This window comes from Neofelis nebulosa, chromosome 3 (genome assembly GCF_028018385.1).
Source record: "Neofelis nebulosa isolate mNeoNeb1 chromosome 3, mNeoNeb1.pri, whole genome shotgun sequence".
NCBI classification, from domain to species: domain Eukaryota; kingdom Metazoa; phylum Chordata; class Mammalia; order Carnivora; family Felidae; genus Neofelis; species Neofelis nebulosa.
In genome coordinates, this window is record NC_080784.1 from 16897219 (window position 1) to 16922258 (window position 25040).

At 40.6% G+C, this 25040-nt stretch overlaps 1 protein-coding gene across 5 annotated transcripts in view; it reads left to right on the forward strand.

The window, feature by feature from the left end:
• SNX25 (sorting nexin 25) overlaps positions 1–25040 on the forward strand; it is a 133931-nt gene that overhangs the window by 74741 nt on the left and 34150 nt on the right. For all 5 annotated transcript variants that reach the window (XM_058723404.1, XM_058723405.1, XM_058723408.1 and 2 more), the window contains exon 7: positions 13780–13961. In XM_058723404.1, the coding sequence (XP_058579387.1) occupies positions 13780–13961 (182 nt within the window). The remainder of the gene's footprint in view (positions 1–13779; positions 13962–25040) is intronic.

Here is a 25040-nt window from a genome sequence, read left to right on the forward strand (position 1 = left end):
TCAGTGAAGACACTGAAAGAGTCAGGGAATGTGTGTGAGGGACTGGTCTCGGGTGTTTTGGGTTTGCAGGGATAGCAGGATAGAAAAGTACCTGTTCGGCATTTGTAAGCTGGGATTCACACTGTGGAGAAAGAGCGCAGCCCTGCAGAAACATATTTGCATGTTACCAGTATAGAGGTGATAGTTAATAGTCTCCTTTTATCCTGTCTCCAAGTCAAGTATCCTTGCAGAGCCGATGCGGTGTTCTCTGTTATTGGAGGAGAATAGCGTATACCAGTCTGAAGTGACTTCTCCGAATTCATAATATCATCTGCTGTCTCACTGTTTAAATTCATTATGTAGGTGGCTTCCATTTTAAAGAATTAGGTTGCTGTAATTTAAGTGCACTTTTTTTTAATGAAAAAGGAAGATCAAATTTAGCATCCCCATTGTCCTTACTTTTTCTTTAATCAGTAACATATTGAGTCTTATAGGAAGTAAGTTTTTAAATTTTTTTAATGTTTGGGTTTTTTTTTTTTTTTTGAGAGAGAAAGGGAGATAGCGTGAGCTGGGGAGGGGCAGAGAGAGAGGGAGACACAGAAAGCGAAGCAGGCTCCAGGCTCTGAGCTGTCAGCACAGAACCTGACATGGGGCCTGAACTCACAAACTACGAGTTCATGATCTGAACCAAAGTTGGATGCTTAACTGAGCCACCCAGGTGTCCCAGAAGTAGTTCTTTTTTGTCTGTAAGATTTGGAGTTTTGATATGTGGCTGGCAGATAAAAGGTTACTTTAAAAACTGGTTCCAGATAGTAATGATATCATTCCTCAACTTGATCTTTAATGTATTTCAAATAAATTTGTGTGTTTATTTTCTTCCCTGTAAAAATCGTTAAGGAAAGTTAAAGTTTTAGCGTTAGAAGTCTCCCCAAAACATAATTGTTGAGTCGTTTTTAGAGATCTTTGCATTTTAGGGATAGTGTGATCTAGTAAAAATACTCTCAGACAAAGAATCAGGGGAAAACCTCGGTCTTTATGTGAAGCTTTTGACTTAAGCCCCACCTGTCTACACTGTTTTCTTAAATTTGGAAAATCAGCCTGTGCTCATTTTATATCTCACGGTGACCATGTAGCAGTGCCACCAGGTTGTGTGTGCAGTTGTAAGCACTTTCATTCCCAGTGCCGTTTCTCCTTCTTGCCACGTTACTTTTGTGGGTGGGAAAGTGAAGAATTTAAAAAAAAGAATGCACAGATAGAAGATCCTAAGAATACTTAGGATTCAACTTAGAGATGGGAACTTTATTTATGAATGTATGTATGTATTTATGTATTTATGAATGTATACATATATATATCACTATATATATATATACTATATATATATATGTACTATAAATGTAGTTTTGTTGTTCCATATAAAGCTGTTTCTGGCAAGTCTTTTTCAGTCACAATCATTGACAATTAAGAAATGTTTTGCAATTGCAAAAATACTTTGAAGATTTAAGGAAAAAATTGCTGTATAACAGGTTGGGAGAAATTACCTGATTATGTGCCCTCTGAAACCTTAAGGAGCCAATCAGCTAACTCAGGATGACAGAGGAAGGCCTGGGGACCGCTTTGCTTTGTATATTCAGGAAGGTTCAAAATAAGGCTTTTGAGGCTTCACCAAGCTCCAGCCAATCCACATAAACTTCCGCATGTGTTTTAGATTCACTGTAGATTAGTGTATCATAAACGAGGAGCAAATTACTCTCCTTAATGAGGTAGAAATTTTAATTTGATTTTTGATGGCTCTTTTGGGGGGAGATTTTTATGTTTTCAAGAAGTAAGGTATCAAATAATTTTTAACATCTTAACAGTGCTTCAGCAGTTTAATTGCTGATACGATTCTAGGGAAAATAAGTCCTAGAAATAAAAAAAAATTATATTATGGAACTCATCTCCTTGTCTTGTGGATACGAAAATTATATTAGGTATAATTAGGGAAAAAGGTCTTAGAGAAAACTTCAGATACGGAACAATTTGAAACAATTAGTCTCAGAAGGTTTAGTTTACTCACAAAATTTTCTTACCTCTGACCTTATTTTATCATTGATCCTGGCCAAATGTATTGATTTACTAAAGCCTAAATCTTACCCACTAATAACCTCAACTGCTTGTTGGTCATGGAATTTGGGAAGTTTAGCTGAGTTCAGCTAGCTAACTTCAGTGAACTTTTTTTCAGTCTTCATTTTCTTTGGCCGTTTGGTGCATTTGACATTGTTGGAGTTCCTCAGTGTTTGTTTCTAACCCTCTCATTATTTTATACCTGTGTGGTCCAATATAAGAGCTATTAGCCATATGTGGTTATTCAAGTTTAAATTAAAGGTAAATCCAGATTTAAAACCCAGTTCTTCAGTCATGCAAGCCACATTTCAAGTGTTCAGTAACCCCTGAAGTCATTGTTGCACTATATGCTAACTAACTTGGATGTAAATTTAAAAAAAAAAAAAAAAAAAAAAAAAAAAGGCAAGTGTTCAGTAACCATCTGTGGCTACCATATTGGATAGTACAGAACGAACATTTCCATCACCACACAAGTTCATTTTTTTTTTGAGTTTATTATTTATTTTGAGAGAGAGAGAGCGTGCAAGCAGGCTGTGCACTGTTAGTGTGGAGCCCGATGTGGGGCTCGAACTTACAAATCAAGATCATGACCTGAGCTAAAATCAAGAGTTGGATGCTTAACCAACTGAGCTACCCAGGTGCCCCCATCATCACAGAAGTTCTGCTGGGTAGCAGTGCCTATACCCATTCCCAGGCTGGTCTTCTCTTTCCTTTATCTATATGCTGATAAATCTCCAAATTTCCATCTACAGAACCTCTCTGCTCTACTTACTACTGCTTACTCAGTATTTGTATTTGAGTATCTTAAAGGCATTTCCAAATGAAAATGTGCAAATCAGGGGTGCCTGGGTGGCTCAGTCAGTTAAGCACCCAACTTTGCTGAGGTCATGATTTCACAGTTCATGGGTTTGAGCCCCACATCGGGCTCTGTGCTGGCAGCTCAGAGCCTGGAGCCTGCTTCAGATTGTGTGTCTTCCTCTCTCTGCCCCTCACCCACTCACACTCTCTGTCTCAAAAAAATAAACATTAAAATTTTTTTTAAAAAAATGTGCAAATCAAAGTACCACATAACTGGTCATCCTCTTAGTTTCTTAGTCTCAGTGAATGATATCATCACCCATCCATATGTCATAAACCTAGAAGTCATCTTTGTTCATTCCTTCTTCATCGTATACAATGACTAGTCCATTATCATCACAAAATTTGACCTTCACAATATATCTCAACTCTGTTCTTTTTCTCTAAACCACCATCTTCCACCACTAGTCTCTCTCGAACTATGGTAATAGCTTAATTGGTCTCCTTATATCTATGCCTGCCCCTATTTGATATATTTTTCATACTGACGTCACATGATTAAAAAAACATGCAGATATCCTCATGTCACCTCCATGCTTAAAACCCTGCATTGTCTTTTCATTGTTCTTAGACGTGAAATCTGCAAGGTCCTGCTTGCTCTGGTCCCTGTTACTATCTTCAGCCTTATCTCTTGCTGTTCTACTCCCTCTTATTGTAGTCTAGCCACACTAATGTTTCTATTTCCTCAACTCACCGTGATTCATCCTGCCTCATATTCTTTGCCTGTTTTGCTGATTCTTCTTGGAATGCTACCCTACTCTCAATCTCACTCTGTCTAGGTAGCTCCTACTTATCTTTATATTTTATCTTGAATTTCTCTTCTCTGATCACAGTCCCACTTGCCCTGATTCTGGGTAGGTGAGACAACTCCTGAGTTTTTACCAGCAGAGAAGGGTATACTCTGAAGGAAGTCTTAATCACCAGAGGTAGGTCTTGAGTCATTCAACAAACTGTGTTTTGAATGCCGTTATGTGTTAGGTACAGCTGTGCAATGAAAAAAACTGTCTCTGACCTCAAGGAGATCATAGTCTAACAAGGAGACAGGTAGACACACATACAAACTTAGAGTACCATTCGATAAATGCAGTGAGCGTTGCATGTTCAGGGTTTAGTCGTGGCACAGATGTGCAGAACAGTCCGCTCTACCTGGAACAGGTGGTCAAGAAAGACTTTTTCTTCCAGCAGAGTTGAGCTGGAATAATTGAGTGGCTCTCATTTCCTTCTGGGCTTGTCAGGTGGATGTGGGTAGATGGTACCACATGTCCACAAAGAAGACAGTTGTGGAATGGCCTCCTGTGTATAAGCCATGTCAAGGGAGATACTGTGCTGGTGCTTGGCATGTAATGAAGAGACAAGGCTTGATAGGAAGACAGGAGCCAATACTAAAGATGCTTGTAAGCTATCCTAAGAAGTTTGGATTTGGGGCGCCTGGGTGGCGCAGTCGGTTAAGCGTCCGACTTCAGCCAGGTCACGATCTCGCGGTCCGTGAGTTCGAGCCCCGCGTCAGGCTCTGGGCTGACGGCTCGGAGCCTGGAGCCTGTTTCCGATTCTGTGTCTCCCTCTCTCTCTGCCCCTCCCCCGTTCATGCTCTGTCTCTCTGTCCCAAAAATAAAATAAAAAAAAAAAAAAAAAAAAAAAAGAAGTTTGGACTTAATCCTGTAGAGCAGTGGTTCTCAAACTATAGTGTGCGTCACAGTCACCTGGAGGGCTTGTTACAATGCGGATTCCTGGACCCTACCCCAAAGTTTCTGACGTGGGGCTCGATCTCACAAACTGTGAGATCATGACCTGAGCCAAAAAAAAAAAATCCAGAGTTGGATGCTTAACCAACTGAGCCACCCAGGTGCCCTAAGATCCGTAACTTCTACCATGTAAAGAAATGGCAAAAACATAGTCATCTGCACCCTGGAAGAGGGCTTTCACCAGGACCTGGCCATGCCGGTACCCTCATCTTGAATTACCAGTCTCCAGGGGTATGAGAAGAAATTTCTGTTGTTGATAGCCACCTAGTCTGTGGTGTTTGTTATAGGTGCCTGAATGAACTAAGACACTGGTCAAGTATAGGAATTCTAAGTAATATGGGGACACGGGCTAAACTTTCCCTACAGTTTGGTGGGAATAAGTCCAGTATTTCAGCTCCCTTTTTAAAGCCTTCTTTTCTGGTCTGAATCCTGAAATGTTATTAAGAATAGTTAAGGTGATTCAAGAGTGGTAATTGCTCAGTTGACTACAACAAAGGATGTGATGTTGATTTGAGTCTGCCAGAAACTGCTAAATATAAATAGTACACCCTTGGGAGTGATGCTCATAGTATAGATGGGGAGGCTTTGGTCAAGTTGTTCATCTTCTTTAGGGTATAAGTAAACAGTTTCAAAATTGAATATATCAAGCAGAACTGTAGAAGAACTTCAGAACATATGAAATGTGTGTATGGAGATAGAATTGCTGATAAGAACCATAATGGTTTCCATTAGGAATTATTTTAAAAGATAATATGTACCTTCTTTGTCTGATTTGGTATTTAAAGGTGTCTCTGCCTGAAAGAGGGTAGCTAATTTGTAGACTCTAATGGACTTCTCAGGGTCCTTTCTTGTGCTTTGATGTGATCTGATTTTTGAGCCTTGCTGTAATCTGATACAAATGGCTCCTAATTTCTGAATTGCCTGACCTTAGAAGATGCCCCAGCCCATTGCCACAGCGGCTCTCCTGCTGTGAGTACGGCAGCCTCTAGCTCCTGCTATCCCTTGGCCAGCATCCTGCCAGGCCCCCTGGCCCCCACCCGTTCTTGGCCTCAAAGGATGAAGGGCTCAGGGCACGTCCACTACTCTCTCTGTAGTCTCCCAACACTGTAGGAGTCCTTCCACCTCCGTACCCCAAGAAAACTTTAATCCTCGCATATTCTAACACCCACATTTACACAAATGAAGTTCAGGCTCAGCGATAGTAAGCAACATACCCTGTGTAACTACAACTAGTTAGTCACACACAGATTTGGAACTTCAACTCGGGTCTCCTAATTTTTACTCCTGGTCTCTTCCCACCATGCTGCTTATTCACAAAGGTAGATGTTATGAAAGTCCTGGTAAAAGCTTACAAATTATTGGGCCAGATCTGTGTTCTAAGTATGTGTCTTGTACCTGTTCAACTCATGGCTCCAATTTGGGAGCAGGACTCTCCTGGTAATTTACTGTGTGGATATAGTTGATACGACACTATTACTTTAAAAACGTATCGCAAGCATGTTGGAGGACCTTAAGCCAAAGGAAGTACTACAAGTTTCGGTACTTGAGACATTTAAAGGGAGGAAGTAGAAAGTGTGCTGTAAGCATGTCTGACCAGGCTGGGCAAGGTCAAACTACAAGATCTCTGTAGTCTTCTCCCATGATAACGTGAGTGGTTCCGCCATCAGCTCCTGCTGTGATTTCTGCTTACTCCTCAAGTACTCTTTCTACTAAAGTGGAGTGACACTTCAGACTATGAAATCCGGGTGTTCGGTATGATAAGAAAATCCCATTTGTTCTTTTTGAAAAAGAACATACTGGCCTCAAGTTGAAAAGTAAGATAAATATGTGTGTATATATATATGTACTGATTGATTGTTCGTTTGTTCTCGGGCAGCTTTTGAGGTGGTTTTCAGATCATTTTGAAGAAGTTTGTGATGATTAGTGACTGCTGAGAACTGGTGTCAGTTTTGTGTTAAGAAATCAAGCACCATTTTTCATTTTGAAACTTGACCAGTCCCTAGGTAAATACATACCTGTTTCTTGAACCCACCTCTCAAGGGAGTTTCTTAAAACTTGTATTTACAGGGTGCTGGGGTGGCTCAGTCAGTTAAGTGTCTGACTTCGGCTCAGGTCATGATCTCACGGTTCGTGAGTTGGAGCCCTGTGTCAGGCTGTGTGCTGACAGCTCAGAGCCTGGAGCCTGCTTCGGATTCTGTGTTTCCCTCTCTCTCTGCCCCTCCCCCCAAATAAATAAACATTAAAAAAAAAAAAAAGAAAGAAAAAACCCTTGCATTTAAGGGCACCTGGGTGGCTCAGTTGGTTAAGTGATTGACTTTGGCTCACGTCATGATCTCAGGGTTTGTGAGTTTGAGCCCTGAGTTGGGCTGTGTGCTGACAGCTCAGAGCCTGGGTCCTGCTTCGCATTCTGTGTCTCCCTTTCTCTCTGCCCCTCCCCTGGTTGTTTTCTCTCTCTCTCTCTCTCTCTCAAAAACAAACTTAAAAAAAAAAAAAACTTGTATTTACATGTACAGTGAAGACTCAAAGGATTGTTCATCTGTGGACACAAGTTGAGGAATAGAGGCCCAACATTTTCCAGTGAGGAGCTCCCTTAATTCTTTACGTTGAGGGCCTGGGGGGGCATGAGGAGGCCTGTTCATCCTGGGGAGGAGAACCACATGCTGGGGAGTCAGGGGAAGGGGTGAGTGTGCAGCCTTGTCTACTTTACTGTCACAGAGTTTATACCTCTATATTAGTACTTCTCTGTAGGGTGGAGGTGCAAGGCACAATTTTGTCCCCCAGGGTGCCTAGGGCATTTGGTCCCGTCCAGCGACCTTACTGGTTGTCCCGTCTGGGGGAAGGGATGCTACTGGCATCTAGTGGTAGAGGCCAAGAATGCTGCTCTACACAGGACAGCCCCCACAAGACAAATTTACCCAGCCCCAAATGTCTCTCGTGTCCAGGATGAGAAACCCTGCTCTGTTATCCCCTGAATCCCCCGACCAACCTGCTGAGAGTGCTGCTGTTAGGAGATGCCTTGGGATTTGGTAGCGTGCCGGGAGAGGAGAAACAATACTCTGCTCCTGACATTGTCTAGTACCTGAAAAAATAAAATGGTGCCATTTTAATCCATTTATGCTTGTGCTATTTCTGGAGTTGTTAGTTTGCACTGTAAATGACTGCACTCTCTCCTTTGCCTCCTTAGGAATAGTGCTTAATAGTTCTCCCTGGTGGTTGTATTTTACTGTAAGACACTCTCACTTCCTTAAGGAAGAACTATATCATGGGGCAGAAGGTTTAAAGCAAAAAGCAGTGCTATGCTGTTGGCCATAGGTCTACTGTAATGTCTCTGTAGCCAAAATTGTTCACCTAACGTCTAAGCCAAATTTCTCTTTGAGCAAAGGAACCCAGTGAACCCGTTTTCTTTTGTTCTGACTTCACTAAAATCTGGACTATCCAGAAGGAAGAACAGTAAATATTCATAACTAATTGCTTTAGAATACTCTGTCACTTGTATATTCATCTTGGCACCAGTTTAAAAGAGCCGCTACCAACCATTGTTTCACCCGTCACTGTTTATCTCCCTGGCTTTCTTTTTTAAGCTAGATCAAACAGTTGTGTGATTAACCGATTTGTAACGATGCACAGCGTGCAGCTAACGCTCTACAGAGAAGCAGCTACATGAATCTGATTTGAGCGGGGCCACAGCGTATTGTCGCGAACCCACTTGCCTATACTTTTCTCGGCCTGGATATTTCCGGGCTGAATGGGTTTTCAGGTCACAAAGCATATTCATCCGCGTCGCGGATTTACAAGGATCTTTGTGCAACAGACACATGGGCTGCATGAGGTCCATGTTAGTCATTTAGCCCTGAACGTGGCATTGGTTTTCTGAGGCAAAAATAAACAGAATTTTCTAAGCAACAAGCTGCTGTTGAATTTGTTAGCAACAAGCTTTGTGATCAGACAATGGCATTGTATCGCCCTTTAACAAACAAGAACGTATTCACGTGAGCAGGCGACATTCAAGTAGAACATAAAAATATTCTTCTCAGCCCTGCAGCTGGGCTTTAGATGGTTTATTCTCCTTCTTTCTTCCTTCTCTTTGGAGTTTGCTTCTAGTTTTTGTGCTTTTAGAAAGGCTTTTGTGTTTTCTTAGGAGAAGAATGTGGTTGTTGATAAATGTGTGTCAGTTTCTTGCTATATATGTCTCTTTAATAGCCTATTTTAACCCCAAATTAAAATTGTGGTCTAGATTTATTTTATAAAAGGAAGTTCTTTAGTTCCCAAACTTAAGAGTATTTTAAATATGTATCAAATTGAGACTTTAAAGATACATGTTTTAAAAATGAAAACTTTTTTTCTGAAAATGTGACTGTCCCAAGCATGTATTTCTTTAGGCATACACACAAAGCATCCTAGTTTGTGACAGACTAATTTGGGGAAAGACTTACATTTACCTTTATCTTCCCACTAAGGGGACTCTGCCACTAAGGGGACTCAAATATTATTTAAGTATTTGATGATGATGATGATGATGATGATGATGAAGATGATGATGAAGAATGTTGAGTTACTAAGTTCTTTGGTTAGGGCCTGTCAGCCAAGCGTAGGACAAGTTGAGAAACCATTACTGAAGTCAAATGAAAATATCCCCTCAGCACACATACAGAAAAGTCATCCTGTAATATCAGACAGACCCTCTGGAACAAGACCGTCTGTTGACCTGAAGTCTACCTGTTACCCTCTGTGCTAAGTACTGGCAAAAGCTGCTTCTGAAAGATCACGTGTTTTGTGGTACTCTTCTAGGACTTTTCAGTTACTTGTTCAGCCTGCCTTGGTACTGTTTCAGGCATTTGCACACATTGACTGAGTGGAACATGGGAGAGGTAATAGTGATCGTCCTAGGGAATTGATGGTCTCTGCTGAGTTCTATAGAACATTACTTAGACTCCACATTAAGAGGCACCACGAAGCAGTACACAGACTCCCTTCTTTTATTGTGGGTACTTCTGATCTAAGCCAAGCACATTATGACCCACCTCCAGAAGGCTGATCTGACCTGCCTAGGAATATTTATATCTATCGAGTGCTCACCTTGGCCCTGAACATGGCCCTGAACATTGCCTAAAACAATCTCACTGTTTCCGAAGGGAGTTTGCTCTTGTGCTTTCCACAGGGGATTTCATACTCCCCTCGCTTTCCACAGGCCTCTGACCACTCACCCTTTTTACTTACCTCACTCTCAGCAGATAACCTTACTACTTTGGGGAAACAGAGACCATGTGAGGGGAACCGCCCCAGCTTCTAGGCACCAGAATACAAACTTGCTTTATGTACACCTTCTCTTCTGTCTTCCATGTTACTGTAGTGGCCTTTTTCCAAAGCTGATCTATTTGCTTATCTTCTGGATGCCACTCCCCATCTGTCACCTCACCTCTTTCTCCTCTCTCTCTCTTAACTCTTAACTCTCTCTCTCTTAAATGAGCATTAAAACCAGCTCATCTCTCCCCCATTAAAAACAACAACAACAAGCCTTCCTTCAACCCAGCCCTGCCTTTATGTTGTGTATGCAAAGCCAGTCCATTTTCCACAAGGAAATGCCTAAATGCTTAGTCATGTTTAAAAATCAATTTTGTGTAAGTTTTTTTGCTTTTACTTGAAATTATATAATGCCAACATAAGGAAACATGCCATCGTAAATGTTTTTAAATTAAACCTTAAAAAATTCTTGCTGAGACCACATAACTCCTAAGTGTCAGAGCCCGGATTCTAATGTAAGTCTGATTCCAGACTCTACTGAAACCTTTCCACTGTATTTGACATGGAGGTCACTAGTGATCTTGGCAACGGCAGATTTGGTGGAGAGGAGGAGTAGAAACCATGTTGTTGGAGTAAACTGAAGAATGGGAGGTGAGAATGCTATTTCTCTCCTTTAGGGGCCAAGTTCTAGAGAAGCATAATACCTGAAACATAGTAAGCACTTAGCAAAATGTTAGCTATTTTGTTGACCTCTCAGTAATACTGGACACAGCTCACTTGTTCCTTCTGCAAACATTTGCTGAGCTCCACTGTGTTACCAGGCATTGTTATAGGTGCTGGAGATACAGTAGTGTATAAATAAACAAAATGCCAACCTTCAGAGGATCTACTTACAGGATAAATAAGTCAAATAGAAGTGTGATGATACGTGCTATGGGAAAGTAAAGCAGAGAGGGAGAAAGGCAGTGTTATAGGGTGGGGGTTGCTGTTAGAAATAGGGTGCCCAGGGAGGCGCTTCCCTGAGACCTGAACTGAGGGTCTGAAGGAGGTAGGAGTGAGCCATGCAGATCCGTGGGGGATGGAAGGGTCACGCTGAGAGGAGGCATAAAACAGCCCTGAGCAGGGAACTACCCAGGGTGGTCAGGAAGCTAGTTACCAGAGACCACGTGTTACGTGATTCCATTACATGAAGTCTCCAGAATGGGCAAATCCATAGAGGAAGCCCCATAAAGATGCCTAGGGCTGAGAGGGTTGGGGTGACTAATGGGTACCTCGCTTCTTTTGGGGGTGATGAAAGTATTCAAAAAAGTGTGGTGATGGTGGCATAGTCTGTAAATACGCTAAATGCAGTTAAATTTACACTTTAAATAGAATTGTATGTGAAGTATATGTCAATAAAGCTGTTATTTTAAAAAGGAGGGAACCGCAAGGAAGCTGGTGTGGCTGACTGTGGAGAGTAGGAGGGGATGAGCCTGGAGAGTGTAGGGCCTTAGAGCCCCTTAAAGGTGCTTTGCCTTTTGCTGCAGGTGAAATGGGGGTCTGGGGGAGGTTTCTGAGCACAGGAATGATGTGATTGGGTTGATGTTTTTCTGTTTTTTGTTTTTAATTTTTTTAATGTTTATTTATTTGTGAGAGAGAGACAGAGTATGAGTGGGGAAGGGGCAGAGAGAGGGAGACGCAGAATCAGAAGCAGGCTCCCAGGCTCCGAGCTGTCAGTGCAGAGTCTGATGCAGGGCTCGAACGCACAAACCGTGAGATCATGACCTGAGCGGAAGTCGGATGCTTAACCGACTGAGCCTCCCAGGTGCCCCTGGGTTGATGTTTTAATAGGTTTGCCTTGGCTGCTGTGCTGAGATAAAGACTGGAGGGGAGGTGAAGGTGGAAGCGTGCTGACCAGTTAGGAGGCTCTGCAGTAACAGACAAGAAATACTGTTTCTCCTGTTTTGCTGACATTCTTTCTCCGTAAACCGCACTCTCACATTTACCTTCTATCTCTCCTTCACCAGCCCCTTTGCCAGCTTCTTTTCTTCTTTCTCGCCATTAAATATAGGGTTTATTTAGATTATGTACTGGGACCATTTTAGTTTTTCCTGGGTTGTCTCTACTCCTGCAACTTCAGCTACCGTCAAGTGCTGAACGCTTCTGAACTCCACACCTTATGTCTCTGCTTAGGTAGCCAAATGCCTTTAATTTGCCTGTTGTCTGCTGTGTAACAAACCACCCTAAAGTGCAGTGTCTTAAACAGCAGGTACTTCTTCTGCACCCGAATTGGTGGTTTTAGCAGGTTCGGCAGGAGTGGCTCTTCTCTCTTGACTGTGGCTGGACGGTTCACCTTTAGGATGGTGTATGCACACGGAGCCAGGGTGCCACTGGATGTGGGCTGAGGTCCTAGCCAGGGCTGTGGTCTTGGGGGGGGCCTCTCCGTGGAGATCTCTCCATTGACCACTCAGGCGTCCTCAAAGCATGGAGGCCTCATGGCTGCTGGATGACTTTACCAAGCAGCTAAGGGCTCCAGGTCAGTGGCCTTTTACAGTCTAGCTTTAGAAGTCATCACCTCACTTACTCCATAATCACAAACCCACCCAGATTCGAGAAAAGGGAGCACATATCTTACTTCTCAGAGGGAGATTGTCGAAGTGACACAGTAAAAAGAGTAAGTAAGATGAAAGACCTTATCGTGACCACCTTTGCCAAATATCATCTGCCACATCATAAACCTGCTTTTCCTGTAATGTTCCCTGGTTCATAATTGGCCCCACCACCTCCATGGCTGCTCATGGCGGAAACTTGGGAGCCGTCTTTGATACGTCTGTTTTCTTTACATTGCTCAGCCACTGTCCTCTTTGCTGTCCGCTCAGTCACAGGGTCCTGTTCTCTATAAATCATTCTCAGATGCTTCCAGTCTTCTCTCCTGCCATTGCCATGACCTGGGTTTAGGCCACCATCTCCCTCCTTGGCTACTCCAACTGGTTTCTCTACCTGCAGTCTTTTACCTTCAATTATTTTTTTTATCCTTGCTGTATAATCTTTAAGAAATATAAATCCATTTATGACCTACTCTTGCTTAAAACCCATTAGAAGCCGCTCAGTGCTATTGAACTGAAGGCTGAAGTTATTTCTATGGGCTAAACAGCTTTATGTCGTCTGGCTCCTGCTTCCTCCAGATTCACTTTGGATCTCTAGCTTCCCTTGCACCTGCTGCACGGGCCCTTGCAGTTCCTCCAAAGCTCTCTCTTTCCTGCTTCAGGGCATTCGCTTTCATATTTTCTGCTCCCTCTGTCTGCCACACTCCACTCCTTTTTCATTTTGTTTGAATGTAATTTGCTTAGGGAAACCTGGCTTAGAAGCGTTGGTTAAGCAGCTCAAGGGTACCTACACGTTTTCTTTATAGCCCATATTATGCTGGTAATTGCTAATCCTATCTTTGGATTTCTGCCTTGCTAGAAATCCACGAGATTTAACAATTGGTCTTGAGTCCCGAATGCCTCGTCAGTGCCTGACACAGAGCACTCACTGCATGCTTATGAATGGCTCTGTGTACATTACACATACATGTAAAGATATTTAAATACACATACATACATGCACATTGTGAGTATATATATACAGAGGAGAGGGTTTTTTTTGTTAATGTTTTACCCTTGAGTAGGATTTTTCAGTGGTATATGTACAAATTATATTTAGAAATTAATGGTGTTTCTCTTTGAGAGTATATATATACATATGTGTGTAGCATGAACAATACCCACTGTTCAAAATGTACCACATCAGATACCAATCTTTTCAGTGTTGTTATGTTCCCCTTTTCATACCTTGTCCTCTGACTGGGTCCTGTCCATCCATCCCATTCAAGGTAAAGAAACTGCTGCAATGAAAGCTGATCTCCTAAGGGCCAGGAATATGAAAAGGTACATTAACCAACTGACTGTGGCTAAGAAGCAGTGCGAGAAGAGAATCCGAATCCTGGGAGGCCCTGCCTATGACCAGCAAGAGGATGGGGCCTTGGATGAGGGAGAAGGGCCTCAAAGCCAGAAGGTAGAACTTTGCAGTTTCTTGTTTTGACCATTTCATGTTTATCATAAACATTCATGTAATCTCCCATCCAATATTTTAGCTTTTTGGTATTTAACATAAAGCATATGTTCCAGAACAGAGACTCACATGTTTGCTTTTACATGTCAAAGAGCTGTATTACTTGGTGTCCTTGACTTCTGTGAAGGGTGATAGGTATGAGAGATAGGCACAGGTGTGTGCGTGTGTGTGTGTGTGTGTGTGTGTGTGTGTGTGTGTGTGCATGCATGCCCATGTGTATTTTCCTGTCCCAGAGGCACATGCTTACATTTGCAAGGGCCTAGTCAAGTTACCCACTACCAGTTGGAAAGAAATAAGGAAAGTTGGAAAGTATCTTGTGGTTATTTTACTTAGCTCTCACCACAACTCTATGAAATTTGAATCTCTCAATATTTCCATTTAAAGGCTAAGAAACAGAGTTGGTTTAAGTAAATTACCTAAGGCCAGGTGGGAAGAGGCAGAACTAGATATAAACCCAGATCTAGTTGCTACACAGTCTGAGTGCTTTCTCACTGAGCCATAATATATCAGCGACTATTTTTTGAACAAAACTTTGGACTGTCTGATACTGAGTCCTGAAATCATGGAGCTTAGGAAAGTGTCCTAGCCCTACCTCAGCACCAGCTGTATACTCTGAAGGACCCAAGCTTGTCTTCTAAGACTGAGAGAATGCTAGGATTGAAGGAAACAGCAGTGGGACTCCCGGAAGGGCTTGCTTTTACCACTTGGGAACAGGACTTCAGGGCAAACTCCAAACTCCTCTTTTGAAAGCAGGCACTTAGTCACAAAGAGGCCACCATCAGTATTAAGTTAACTCTGGCTACAGCCTCTGACCTCACCTATTTGGATTTTTAGTCTCTTGATCTTTTCCTCTTCAGTTCTTGGTTTGACTTCAGATGCTTATCTATGATTTTTCCCTTCCTCGTATTCCAGTGATGAGCTTTGACCTTTTTTTTTTTTGTACATGGCCCAGTATTCATTAGAGCTTCTTCAGGATAGTGTATGTTCAACCTTGAACCAACTCTAACACAAGCCAGAGTTCTTCCGCAATATCTTACATAAGTGGCACAAATGAAGCCCCGAATAGCTCTTGTTTTATAGAGGCGTCCCCTCACCACTGGAGATCTGTTTATTTTGCTGTTAGCAAATATGCCTTTCTGTAGTTTTGGCTTTGTGGTACAAAGTGAAAATTTCACCTTTTGGTGAACGTTGAAGAGAGAGTGGATTTGGCAGTTTGAATGTTGTCTTTCTTCCTCTTTCTTGTCAGCCTCTGGACTCTAATAGATTTCCAGCCACATTTCTCATAGAAGAGGTTCTCTTCATGTGTCCCATGTATTCATTTATTCATTCAACAGACATTTATTGTGCGTCCACAGTCTCTCAGTTGCAGTGCAAGGTACTAGGATCCAAAAAGGAATAAGATGGAGTCTCTTCTTGCAAAGAGTCCCATATAATTATAAAATAGAAAGGTAAGTGATCCAGTAAAAATGGGAGATATGCACCTAGAAGAAGCACCTGATGGTTTGCTACCTAGTCAAAAGATGATGTGGTTTTAGATCTTCTGGTAAAAGAAAACCTTGGGAAACATGAAAGAAGCTCATTTTAGGAGAGCTGAAAGTGATGTCAGTATACATTACCTGGCAGTATTTAGTAGAAGTAGGCTTAATCTGGTTTTACCTCCACTTTGACTTGTCTCTCCAGATACTTAGGAAAGGCACAACCCATTGCTGGTGCAACAGTTTAACCTCAGAGGAAAATCATTTCTGTTAGACTTCAGGCTGGAAGCCTCAGATAATATTACAGAATTCTAACGTTTATAATGGTTTGCTATTCTAAAGGTAAGACTGGTTAATTTGGGGCCGTACATGGGTAGAATGGTTTTGCTATAACCTAATCATATTTAATCCAGAGGAATCGCCACCTAACTTTATTTCAGAACTTAGTCTTCAAAATTAGATGAATCCCTCAATTAAAAGAAAGTGATCAAGTAAATAAATAATAGGAAAGAATTATATGCCCTCTACAAGAAACTAAATAGGAAGGCAAAGATTGGTTGAAAGTGAAAGGAGGAGAAAAGGCATGCTATGTAAACACAAAGCATAAGAAATATAAAGTAGCTAATGTTAGCATCAGACGAAATAGACATTAGGACAAGGAATATAACCAGGGATGAAGAACATTTCATTCTGATAGAGGGGTCAATTCATCACGAAGGCATGATAATCCTAAATGTAAATATGTATGCAATCAGTGAGACCTTTAAAATACGTGAAGTACAAACTGACAGAACTGAAAGGAGGAAAAAAGATCCACAATTATTACTGGAAGTGTTCACACCTCTCTCTCAGTAATTGATAAAAAAAGAAACAAAAAACCAGAATATAGAAAATGTAAACACTAGTACAACTAATGGGAACTAATGGACATTTCTAGAACATTCCACCTAACATCAACAGAATACTCATTCTTCTCAAGCATATATTGAACATTCACCAAGAAAGACTATACTGCTGGGCAATAAAACAAATCCCGACAGATTAAAAAGGTTCAAAATTATACAGACTGTATTCTCTGACCAAGTGGATTTGGAAAGATCTGGAAAATTCTCAAATATTTGAAGAATTAAACAACATAATAAAGCTTGAATCAAGAAATCAGAAGGGAGGGGCGCCTGGGTGGCGCAGTCAGTTAGGCGTCCGACTTCAACCAGGTCACGATCTCGCGGTCCGTGAGTTCGAGCCCCGCGTCGGGCTCTGGGCCGATGGCTCGGAGGCTGGAGCCTGTTTCCGATTCTGTGTCTCCCTCTCTCTCTGCCCCTTCCCCGTTCATGCTCTGTCTCTCTCTGTCCCAAAAATAAATAAAAAACGTTGAAAAAAAAAAATTTTAAGAAATCAGAAGGGAAATTAGGAACTAGTTTGAATGGAATGAAAGTGAAAATATAACATCTTAATACTTGTGGGATACAGTTAAAGCAGTACTTGGAAGGAAACGCTCATGCTTATATTAAAAAAGAAGAGGGCACCTGGGTGGCGCAGTCGGTTAAGCGTCCGACTTCAGCCAGGTCACGATCTCGCGGTCCGTGAGTTCGAGCCCCGCGTCAGGCTCTGGGCTGATGGCTCAGAGCCTGGAGCCTGTTTCCGACTCTGTGTCTCCCTCTCTCTCTGCCCCTCCCCCGTTCATGCTCTGTCTCTCTCTGTCCCAAAAATAAATAAAAAACGTTGGGAAAAAAAAAAAAAGAAGAAGAAAGGTTGGGGCATCTGGGTGGCTGTTGGTTAAGTGTACAACTCTTTTTTTTTTTTTTTTTTTTTTTAATTTTTTTTTTTTCAACGTTTTTTAATTTATTTTTGGGACAGAGAGAGACAGAGCATGAACGGGGGAGGGGCAGAGAGAGAGGGAGACACAGAATCGGAAACAGGCTCCAGGCTCCGAGCCATCAGCCCAGAGCCTGACGCGGGGCTCGAACTCACGGACTGCGAGATCGTGACCTGGCTGAAGTCGGACGCTTAACCGACTGCGCCACCCAGGCGCCCCTAAGTGTACAACTCTTAATCTCAGCTCAGGTCATGACTTCACAGTTTGCAAGAAGGAGAAAGAAGGACGAGGAGGAGGAGAAGGGTCTAAAATCAGTGTTCTTCCCTCTTAAGAAGCTACAAATGAAAACTAAAATGACTAGAAAAGAGGAAATAATATAACAACAGAAATCAGTGAAATAGACAACAGGAAAACAGTAGAGAAAAATAAATGAAAACAAAAGGTAGTTCTCTGAAAAGATGATTATACACTCTAGTTTGACAAAAAGAAGAGAGAAGGCACAAATGACCATTATGAATGAGAGAGGGGGCATCACTATAGATCTTAGATGCATTAAGAGGAAAACAAAGGAATATTATGAACAATTTTAAGCCAATAAATTTCGCGATTTGAATAAAATACACAGATTCCTTAACTGTATCCCACAAGTATGAATACAAATTACCAAAGCTGACTCAAAAAGAAATAAAAAATCAGAGTAGCCTTAGGTGTATTACAGAAAATGAATATATAATTTAAAACCTTCCCACAAAGAAAGTTTCCGGCCCAGATAATTTCACTAGTGAATTCTACTGAACATTCAAGACAAAGATAATATCAATCTTAGCAATATTATTTCAAAAAATGGAGGAGAAAGCTACTTTAACTCCTCATAAGAAACCAACATAACTCTGACACCAAACCAGAGAAAAACATTAAAACAATGAAAATTACTTACCAATATTCATCAAGAACCTAAACAAAAAATTCTTAACAAAATATTAGCAAATCAAATATAGTGATCTGTGAATAGAAAAATTACTCCAATATATGTATTCCCGGAAGTGAGTCTTTAGTATAAAATTGTATACATCATTTTTCTGCAATTCTGTTGTCAAGCCTTAATTTTTAAACAGCTTTATTAAGGTATAATGATCTACAATACATTGTACATATTTAAAGTATATAATTCGATAAGTTTGACATATGTATGTACTCATGAAACCATCACCACAGTCAAGATAGTAATTGTATTTGTCATCCACAAAAATTTTTACCAACCCCTTTGTAATCTTTCTCTTAACCCCACTTGAGACCCACGGACTTATTCCTTTCACCTGTGTTTACTTATCTAGTAAGTTACTTCTTAACTACCCTGATTTTTGGCACCTGTCATTGTCTTTTCTTTTTTAGCCAAAATCTTGGTTCAGTTTCTTCCTAATGAGTTTTTGTTGTCTCTTGTCATTGACAACAGCTATGACAAGTCTCACAACAACCCATAAAGTACCACCCATAAAGGTGGTACTATTGCCAATCTATAGAAGAAGAAACTGAGGCTCAGAGTGACGGAGTCACTTAGAGCTCCCAGAACTGGAAATTCTGGCAAAGCCAGGATTCAAACGTCTAAATCCTGAACAATTTACCTACATGGTATTGCCTTCCTATCTGGCTTTGTTTTCATCTGAATATGAAAACAAAAAAATCTGTATTGTTTTATTTTTTGTAAGGTTGTACACTCACTTTTCAAATGGCCCCCAAATGGAAAGATGGAAGGAAGAATTTAAGAAAAAAATAAAGGGAGAAGAGGAAATGAAAATATAAGGGGTGTGGAAATCAGTGGCAGTAAATGATTGATCTCTGAAATCAGTTTTCTTTCTTTTTTTAAGCTTCATTTTGAATCCGGTTAGTTAACATAGTGTTATATTAGTTTCAGATGTACAATATAGTGATTCAACATTTCCAAACATCACCCGGTATGCATCACATGTGCACTCTTTAATCCCCATCACCTACTTCACCCCCCCCCCCCTGCCTTTCTGGTGACCCATGAGTTTGTTTTCTGTAGGTAAGAGTTTGTTTGTTGGCTTCTCTCTGTCTCTCTCTCTGTCTCTCTTTTTCCCATTGCTCATTGTTTTGTTTCTTAAATTCCACATAGGAGTGAAATTATATGGTATTTGTTTTCCTCTGATTTATTTTACTTAGCATAATACTGTCTAGCTCCATCCATGTCATTGCAAATGGCAAGATTTCATTCTTTTTATGGCTGAATAATATTCCTGTGTGTGTGTGTGTGTGTGTGTGTGTGTGTACACACACACTTTTTATTTATCCATTCATCAATCAGTGGACACTTGGGCTGCTTCCAAATCTTGGCTACTATAAATAATGCCGCTATAAACTTAGGGGTGCATGTATCCCTTTGAATGAGTGTTCTTGTATTCTTTGGGTAAATACCCAGTAGTGCAATTGTCAGATCATAAGGTAGTCTTTAACGTTCTTAGGAACCTCCATACTGTTTTCCACGGTGGCTGCACCAGTTTGTATTTCCATCAACAGTGCAAGAGGGTTCCTTTTTCTCCACATCCTCACCAACACCTGTTGTTTATTCTGTTGCTGATTTTATCCAGTCTGACAGGTGTGAGGTGTTACCTCATTGTAGTTTTGATTTGCATTTCCCTGATGGTAAGATATGATGAGCATCTTTTTATGTGTCTGTTGGCTATCTGGATATCGTCTTGGGAGAAATATTTTTTCGTGTCTTCTGTCCATTTTTTAATTGGATTATTTGGTTTTTTTGGGAGTTGAGTTTGAGAAGTTCTTCGTATATTTTGGATACTAACCCTTTATCTTATATGTCATTTGCAAATATCTTCTATTATGTTGGCTGCCTTTTGGTTTTGTTGCTTGTTTCCTTTGCAGAAGCTTTTCATTGTGATGTAGTACCAATAGTTTGTTTTTGTTTCCCTTGATTGAGGAGACGTATCTAGAAAGAAGTTGCTGCAGGTTGTGTCAAAGAAGTTACAGCCTGTGTTCTCTTCTAGGATTTTTATGATTACAGGCCTCATATTTAGGTCTTTTATCCATTTTGAATTTACTTTTGTGTATGGTGTAAGAAAGTGGTCCAGTCCTTTCTTATGCATGTTGGTGTCTGGTTTTCCCAACACCATTTTTTGAAGAGACCATCTTTTTTCCATTGGATATTCTTTCCTGCTTTGTCAAAGATTAATTGACCTCATAGTTGTGAGTTCATTTCTGGGTTTTCTACTCTGGGTCCATTGATTGTAATATAACTTGAAGTGTGGAATTGTGATGCCTCCAGCTTTGCTTTTCTATTTCAAGATTGTTCTGACTATTCAGGGCCTTTTTGTGGTTCCATACAAATTTTAGGATTCTTCCATTTCTGTGAAAAATGCTGTTGGTATTTTGATAGGGATTGCATTAAATGTGTAGATTGCTTTGGGTAGTATAGACGTTTTAATAATAGTCTTTCTTCCAATCAAAGAGTATGGAATGTCTTTCCATTCTTTGGTTGTCTTTAATTTCTTTCATCAGTGTGTTAGAGTTTTCAGAATACAGGTCTTTCACTTCTTTGGTTAGATTTATTCTTGGATATCTTATTTTGGGTACAATTGTAAATGGGATTGTTTTCTTTATTTCTCTTTCTGCTACTTCATTATTGGTGTATAGAAATCCAACAGACTTCTGTACGTTGATTTTGTATCCTGTGACTTTACTGAGTTCATTTGTTAGTTCTAGCAGTGTTTTGATGGAGTGTTTTGAGTTTTCTATGTCTGGTATCATGTCATTTGCAAATAGTAAAACTTTTACTTCTTCCTTACCAATTTGAATGCCCTTTATTTCTTTTTGTTGCCTGATTGCTGTGGCTAGGACTTTCAGTATTATGTTGAATAAAAGTGGTGAGAGTGGACATCCTTTTCTTGTTGGTGACCTTAGGAAAACTGAGAGGTTTTCCTCATTAAAGATGTTGTTAGCTGTGAGTTTTTCATACATGGCCTTTATTATGTTGAGATGTGTTCCCTCTAAACCTACTTGGTTGAGGGTTTTTATCATGAATGGATGATCATGTGGTTCTTACCTTTCTCTTACTGATGTGATGTATCACAGTGATTGATTTGTGAATATTGAACCACTCTTGTAGCCTAGGGGAAGAAATCCCACTTGATTGTGGAAAATGATTTTTTTTAATGTATTATTAGATTCATTTTGGTAGTATTTTGTTAAGAAATTTTGCATCTGTATTCATCAGGGATGTTGGCCTGTGGTTCTCCTTTTTTAGTGGTGTCTTTATTTTGTTTTGGGATCAGAGTAATGCTGGCCTCATAGAATGAATTTGGAAGTTTTCCTTCCGTTTCTATTCTTTGGAATAGTTTGAGAAGAATAAATATTAACTGTACTTTAAATGTTTGGTAGTATTCACCTGCGAAGCCATCTGGCCTTGGACTTCTATTTGTTGGGAGTTTTTTGATTACGGATTCAATTTTTTTGCTGGTTATCAGTCTTAAAAAATTTCTAATTCTTCATATTTCAGTTTTGGTAGTTTATATGTTTGTAGGAGTGTATCCATTTCTTCTAGGTTGTCCAGTTTGTTGGCACATACTTTTTCATACTATTCCCTTGTGATTACTTGTATTTCTGTGGAGTTGGTTGTTATTTTTCCTCTTTCATTTGTTATTTTGAGTCTTTCTCTCTCTTTTTTTCTTGATAAGTCTGGCTAGAAGTTTATTAGTTTTATTGAGTTTTTTCAAATAACCAGATCCTGATTTTATTGGTCTGTTCTATTGCGGGTTTATTTTTTAATTTTTTTTTAGTTTTTATATCCTTTATTTCTGTTCCAATCTTTATTATTCCCTTCTTTCTGCTGGTTTTTAGGTTTTGTTGTTCTTTTTCTAGGTCCTCTATGTGTAAGGTCAGGTTGTTTGAGATTTTTCTTGTTTTTTTGAGGTAGCCCTGTATTGCTATAAATTTCCCTCTTAAAACTGCTTTTGCTGCATCTCGGGGTTTGGGCCATTGTGTTCTCATTTTCATTTGTTCCGTGTATTTTTAAAATTTCTTCTTTGATTTCCTGGTTGACTCATTCATTGTTTAGTAGCATGTAGGGTGGTGGTGGGAGATGGCTATGGCCAGTTCCTTCATTCCCAGAGTGGTCTCTCCATGAATGCTGCCTCTCTGGGATACACTCCAAAATGAGTAAATAACCTCCCTACTTGGTGCCCCAGGTGCTCTTCAGATTGCTGTTTCCACGCTGTATGTCCATGAGTTGTTGGCTTGCCTTTTCTCCAAGAACAGTGCAGGGCCCTCCGGGCTCTATCCCAGCCAAGTCAACTGACCTCCATTTACTTATTTTAAAAAAATTAAAAAAAAAAAAAATTTTTTTTTTTTAACGTTTATTTATTTTTGAAACAGAGAGAAACAGAGCATGAACGGGGGAGGGTCAGAGAGAGAGGGAGACACAGAATCTGAAACAGGCTCCAGGCTCTGAGCGGTCAGCACAGAGCCTGACGCGAGGCTCGAACTCACGGACTGCGAGATCATGACCTGAGCCGAAGTTGGACACTCAGCCGACTGAGCCACCCAGGCGCCCTAAAAAAATTTTTTAAACATTTATTTATTTTTGAGAGACAGAGGCAGAGCATGAGCAGAGGAAGGGGAGAGAGGGAGGGAGATACAGAATCTGAAACAGGCTCTAGGCTCCGAGCTGTTTGTTAGCACAGAGATGGACACGGGGCTCGAACCCACAAACTTTGAGACTATGACCTGAGCTGAAGTTGGATGCTCAACCGACTGAGCCACCCAAGCACCTCTAAGTCCACTGACCTTTAGAAAGAAGTTCAGGCTTTAAGCCCTGATGGTTGCCACAAGTCACAAAATTAGACCCCTCGTGCATTTTAGGCCAATTACTGTGGGAATCCATTTTCCCCTGCGCTCCCCGGTGTCCCACCCTTGTCTGTGACCCTGGCTTCCTCCCCACTGCAGCACAAGGATCCATTTCTCTCCCAAGTCTGTCACCGCACTTCCTGCTTTCTTCTATGTGGCCTCTTCTCTACCTTTATAAAGTTGTGGAGTTTGTTCTGCCAGTCTGCAGGTCAGTTCCTGGGGTATTCAGGTATTGGTTATCTAGTTGTGTTCATGGGATGAGGCAAGCCTGTGATCCTTCTACTCCACCACTGTCTTCCAACCCACCGTCTAAGATCAGTTTTTATCTCAATGTATTTGATCCAAGACCAAGAATATTACTGAGTGTAGCCCAGGACTCTGCACTTGAATATGAAAAGATTCCTTGACTTTCTGTTTCTGTTGGAGTTCTTATAGAGCATTTTTCCTAAATGCATCTTTCCTTCTTGACTTCCATACTATTTGTAGTTTGCTATAAACACAAATCAGGTAATCTCTTAAGGAGATGAACTATTTTATTATGGTTAAGAAGCTGTGCTGCGTAGTCAGAAAGCCTGGCTCTCAATTCTGTGTCTACTGGGGATTGATTTTGGGCAAGTTAGTTAGCTTGTTTGTACTCCAGTTGTAAAATTGGGATAGTTTGTGCATACCCTATAGATGGCAACCATTAAATAATGAACATAGGTGGGTAAGTACACCACTTAGTATAAGAGCACTCAATAGATGTTATTACTGGCATTGATTGTTAAGGAGGTATGTTTAGTGATGATACAGATGTAAGAAAAATCCAATTGTAACCTCTCCTTTTAGGATAAAACATTATTCCCAAGATCCTAACTCTGCATATTCTCATTAGTTTTCTGGAGTTATTCTCATGAGTATTTTGTAACTAGAGAATCCTATGTCACTCTTGGTAACATGTTGGGTGCTTAGGAACACATTTATTCCTCTAAGGCCCTGAGGTACTTTTGAGTGCTTGGTGGAAATTTTCCTGGAGAAAAATTAACTAGCTGGGTAAGAGGGAATCCACACAAAACATAAAACTAAGTTTGTAAAATATGCATCATGAAACCAGATCCAGTCTAGAGACCATCGACTGTGGTAGCTCTCCTCCCAGAATTACCAGAGGTCTTAGGACAGAAAAAAAGGCTGACCCAACAAATAAGAGCACAGTGTTTGCTGTGTGGAAGCCCTTAGTAAATGTTAATTATTGTTATATCATCTATAGTTTTTAACTTTTTTTGTAATTTGTTTTAATGTTTATTTTTGAGAGAGAGAGCGAGAGAGAGCTGGGAAGGTGCAGAGAGAAGAGGGAGACACAGAATCTGAAGCAGGGTCCAGGATATGAGCTATCAGCACAGAGCTGGACGTGGGGCTTGAACTCACAAATGGTGAGATCATGACCTGAGCCGAAGTTGGATGCTTAACCGACTCAGCCACCTCGGCCAGGTGCCCCATATCATCGATAGTTTTTAAAAAATGATTATTTTAGTAGTGGTGTCAACTTTGACCTACCCACCCTTCTCTTTTCACTTCCACACAAAAATCTCAGACTTACTGAAATTAATTAATGTCAAACTAATTGAGATTGAGTTAATCTCAGATGAATACATTTGACTTTGAAGTGTACTATCTATGCATCCTGTCCACCCAGACCCATTCCATTAGTGTAGATGTTACACAGTGAAATTCTCTTTTTCAAGAGAGGAAAAAAAAATGGATAGAGAACTTGGTTAATCCATTGACCAATTAAGAGATAAGTCACCTATTGAACTATGGTTTAGATATATTTGCTGTCATTTATTTGTATATATTTGCACTCTTGGAACTGAACATAGC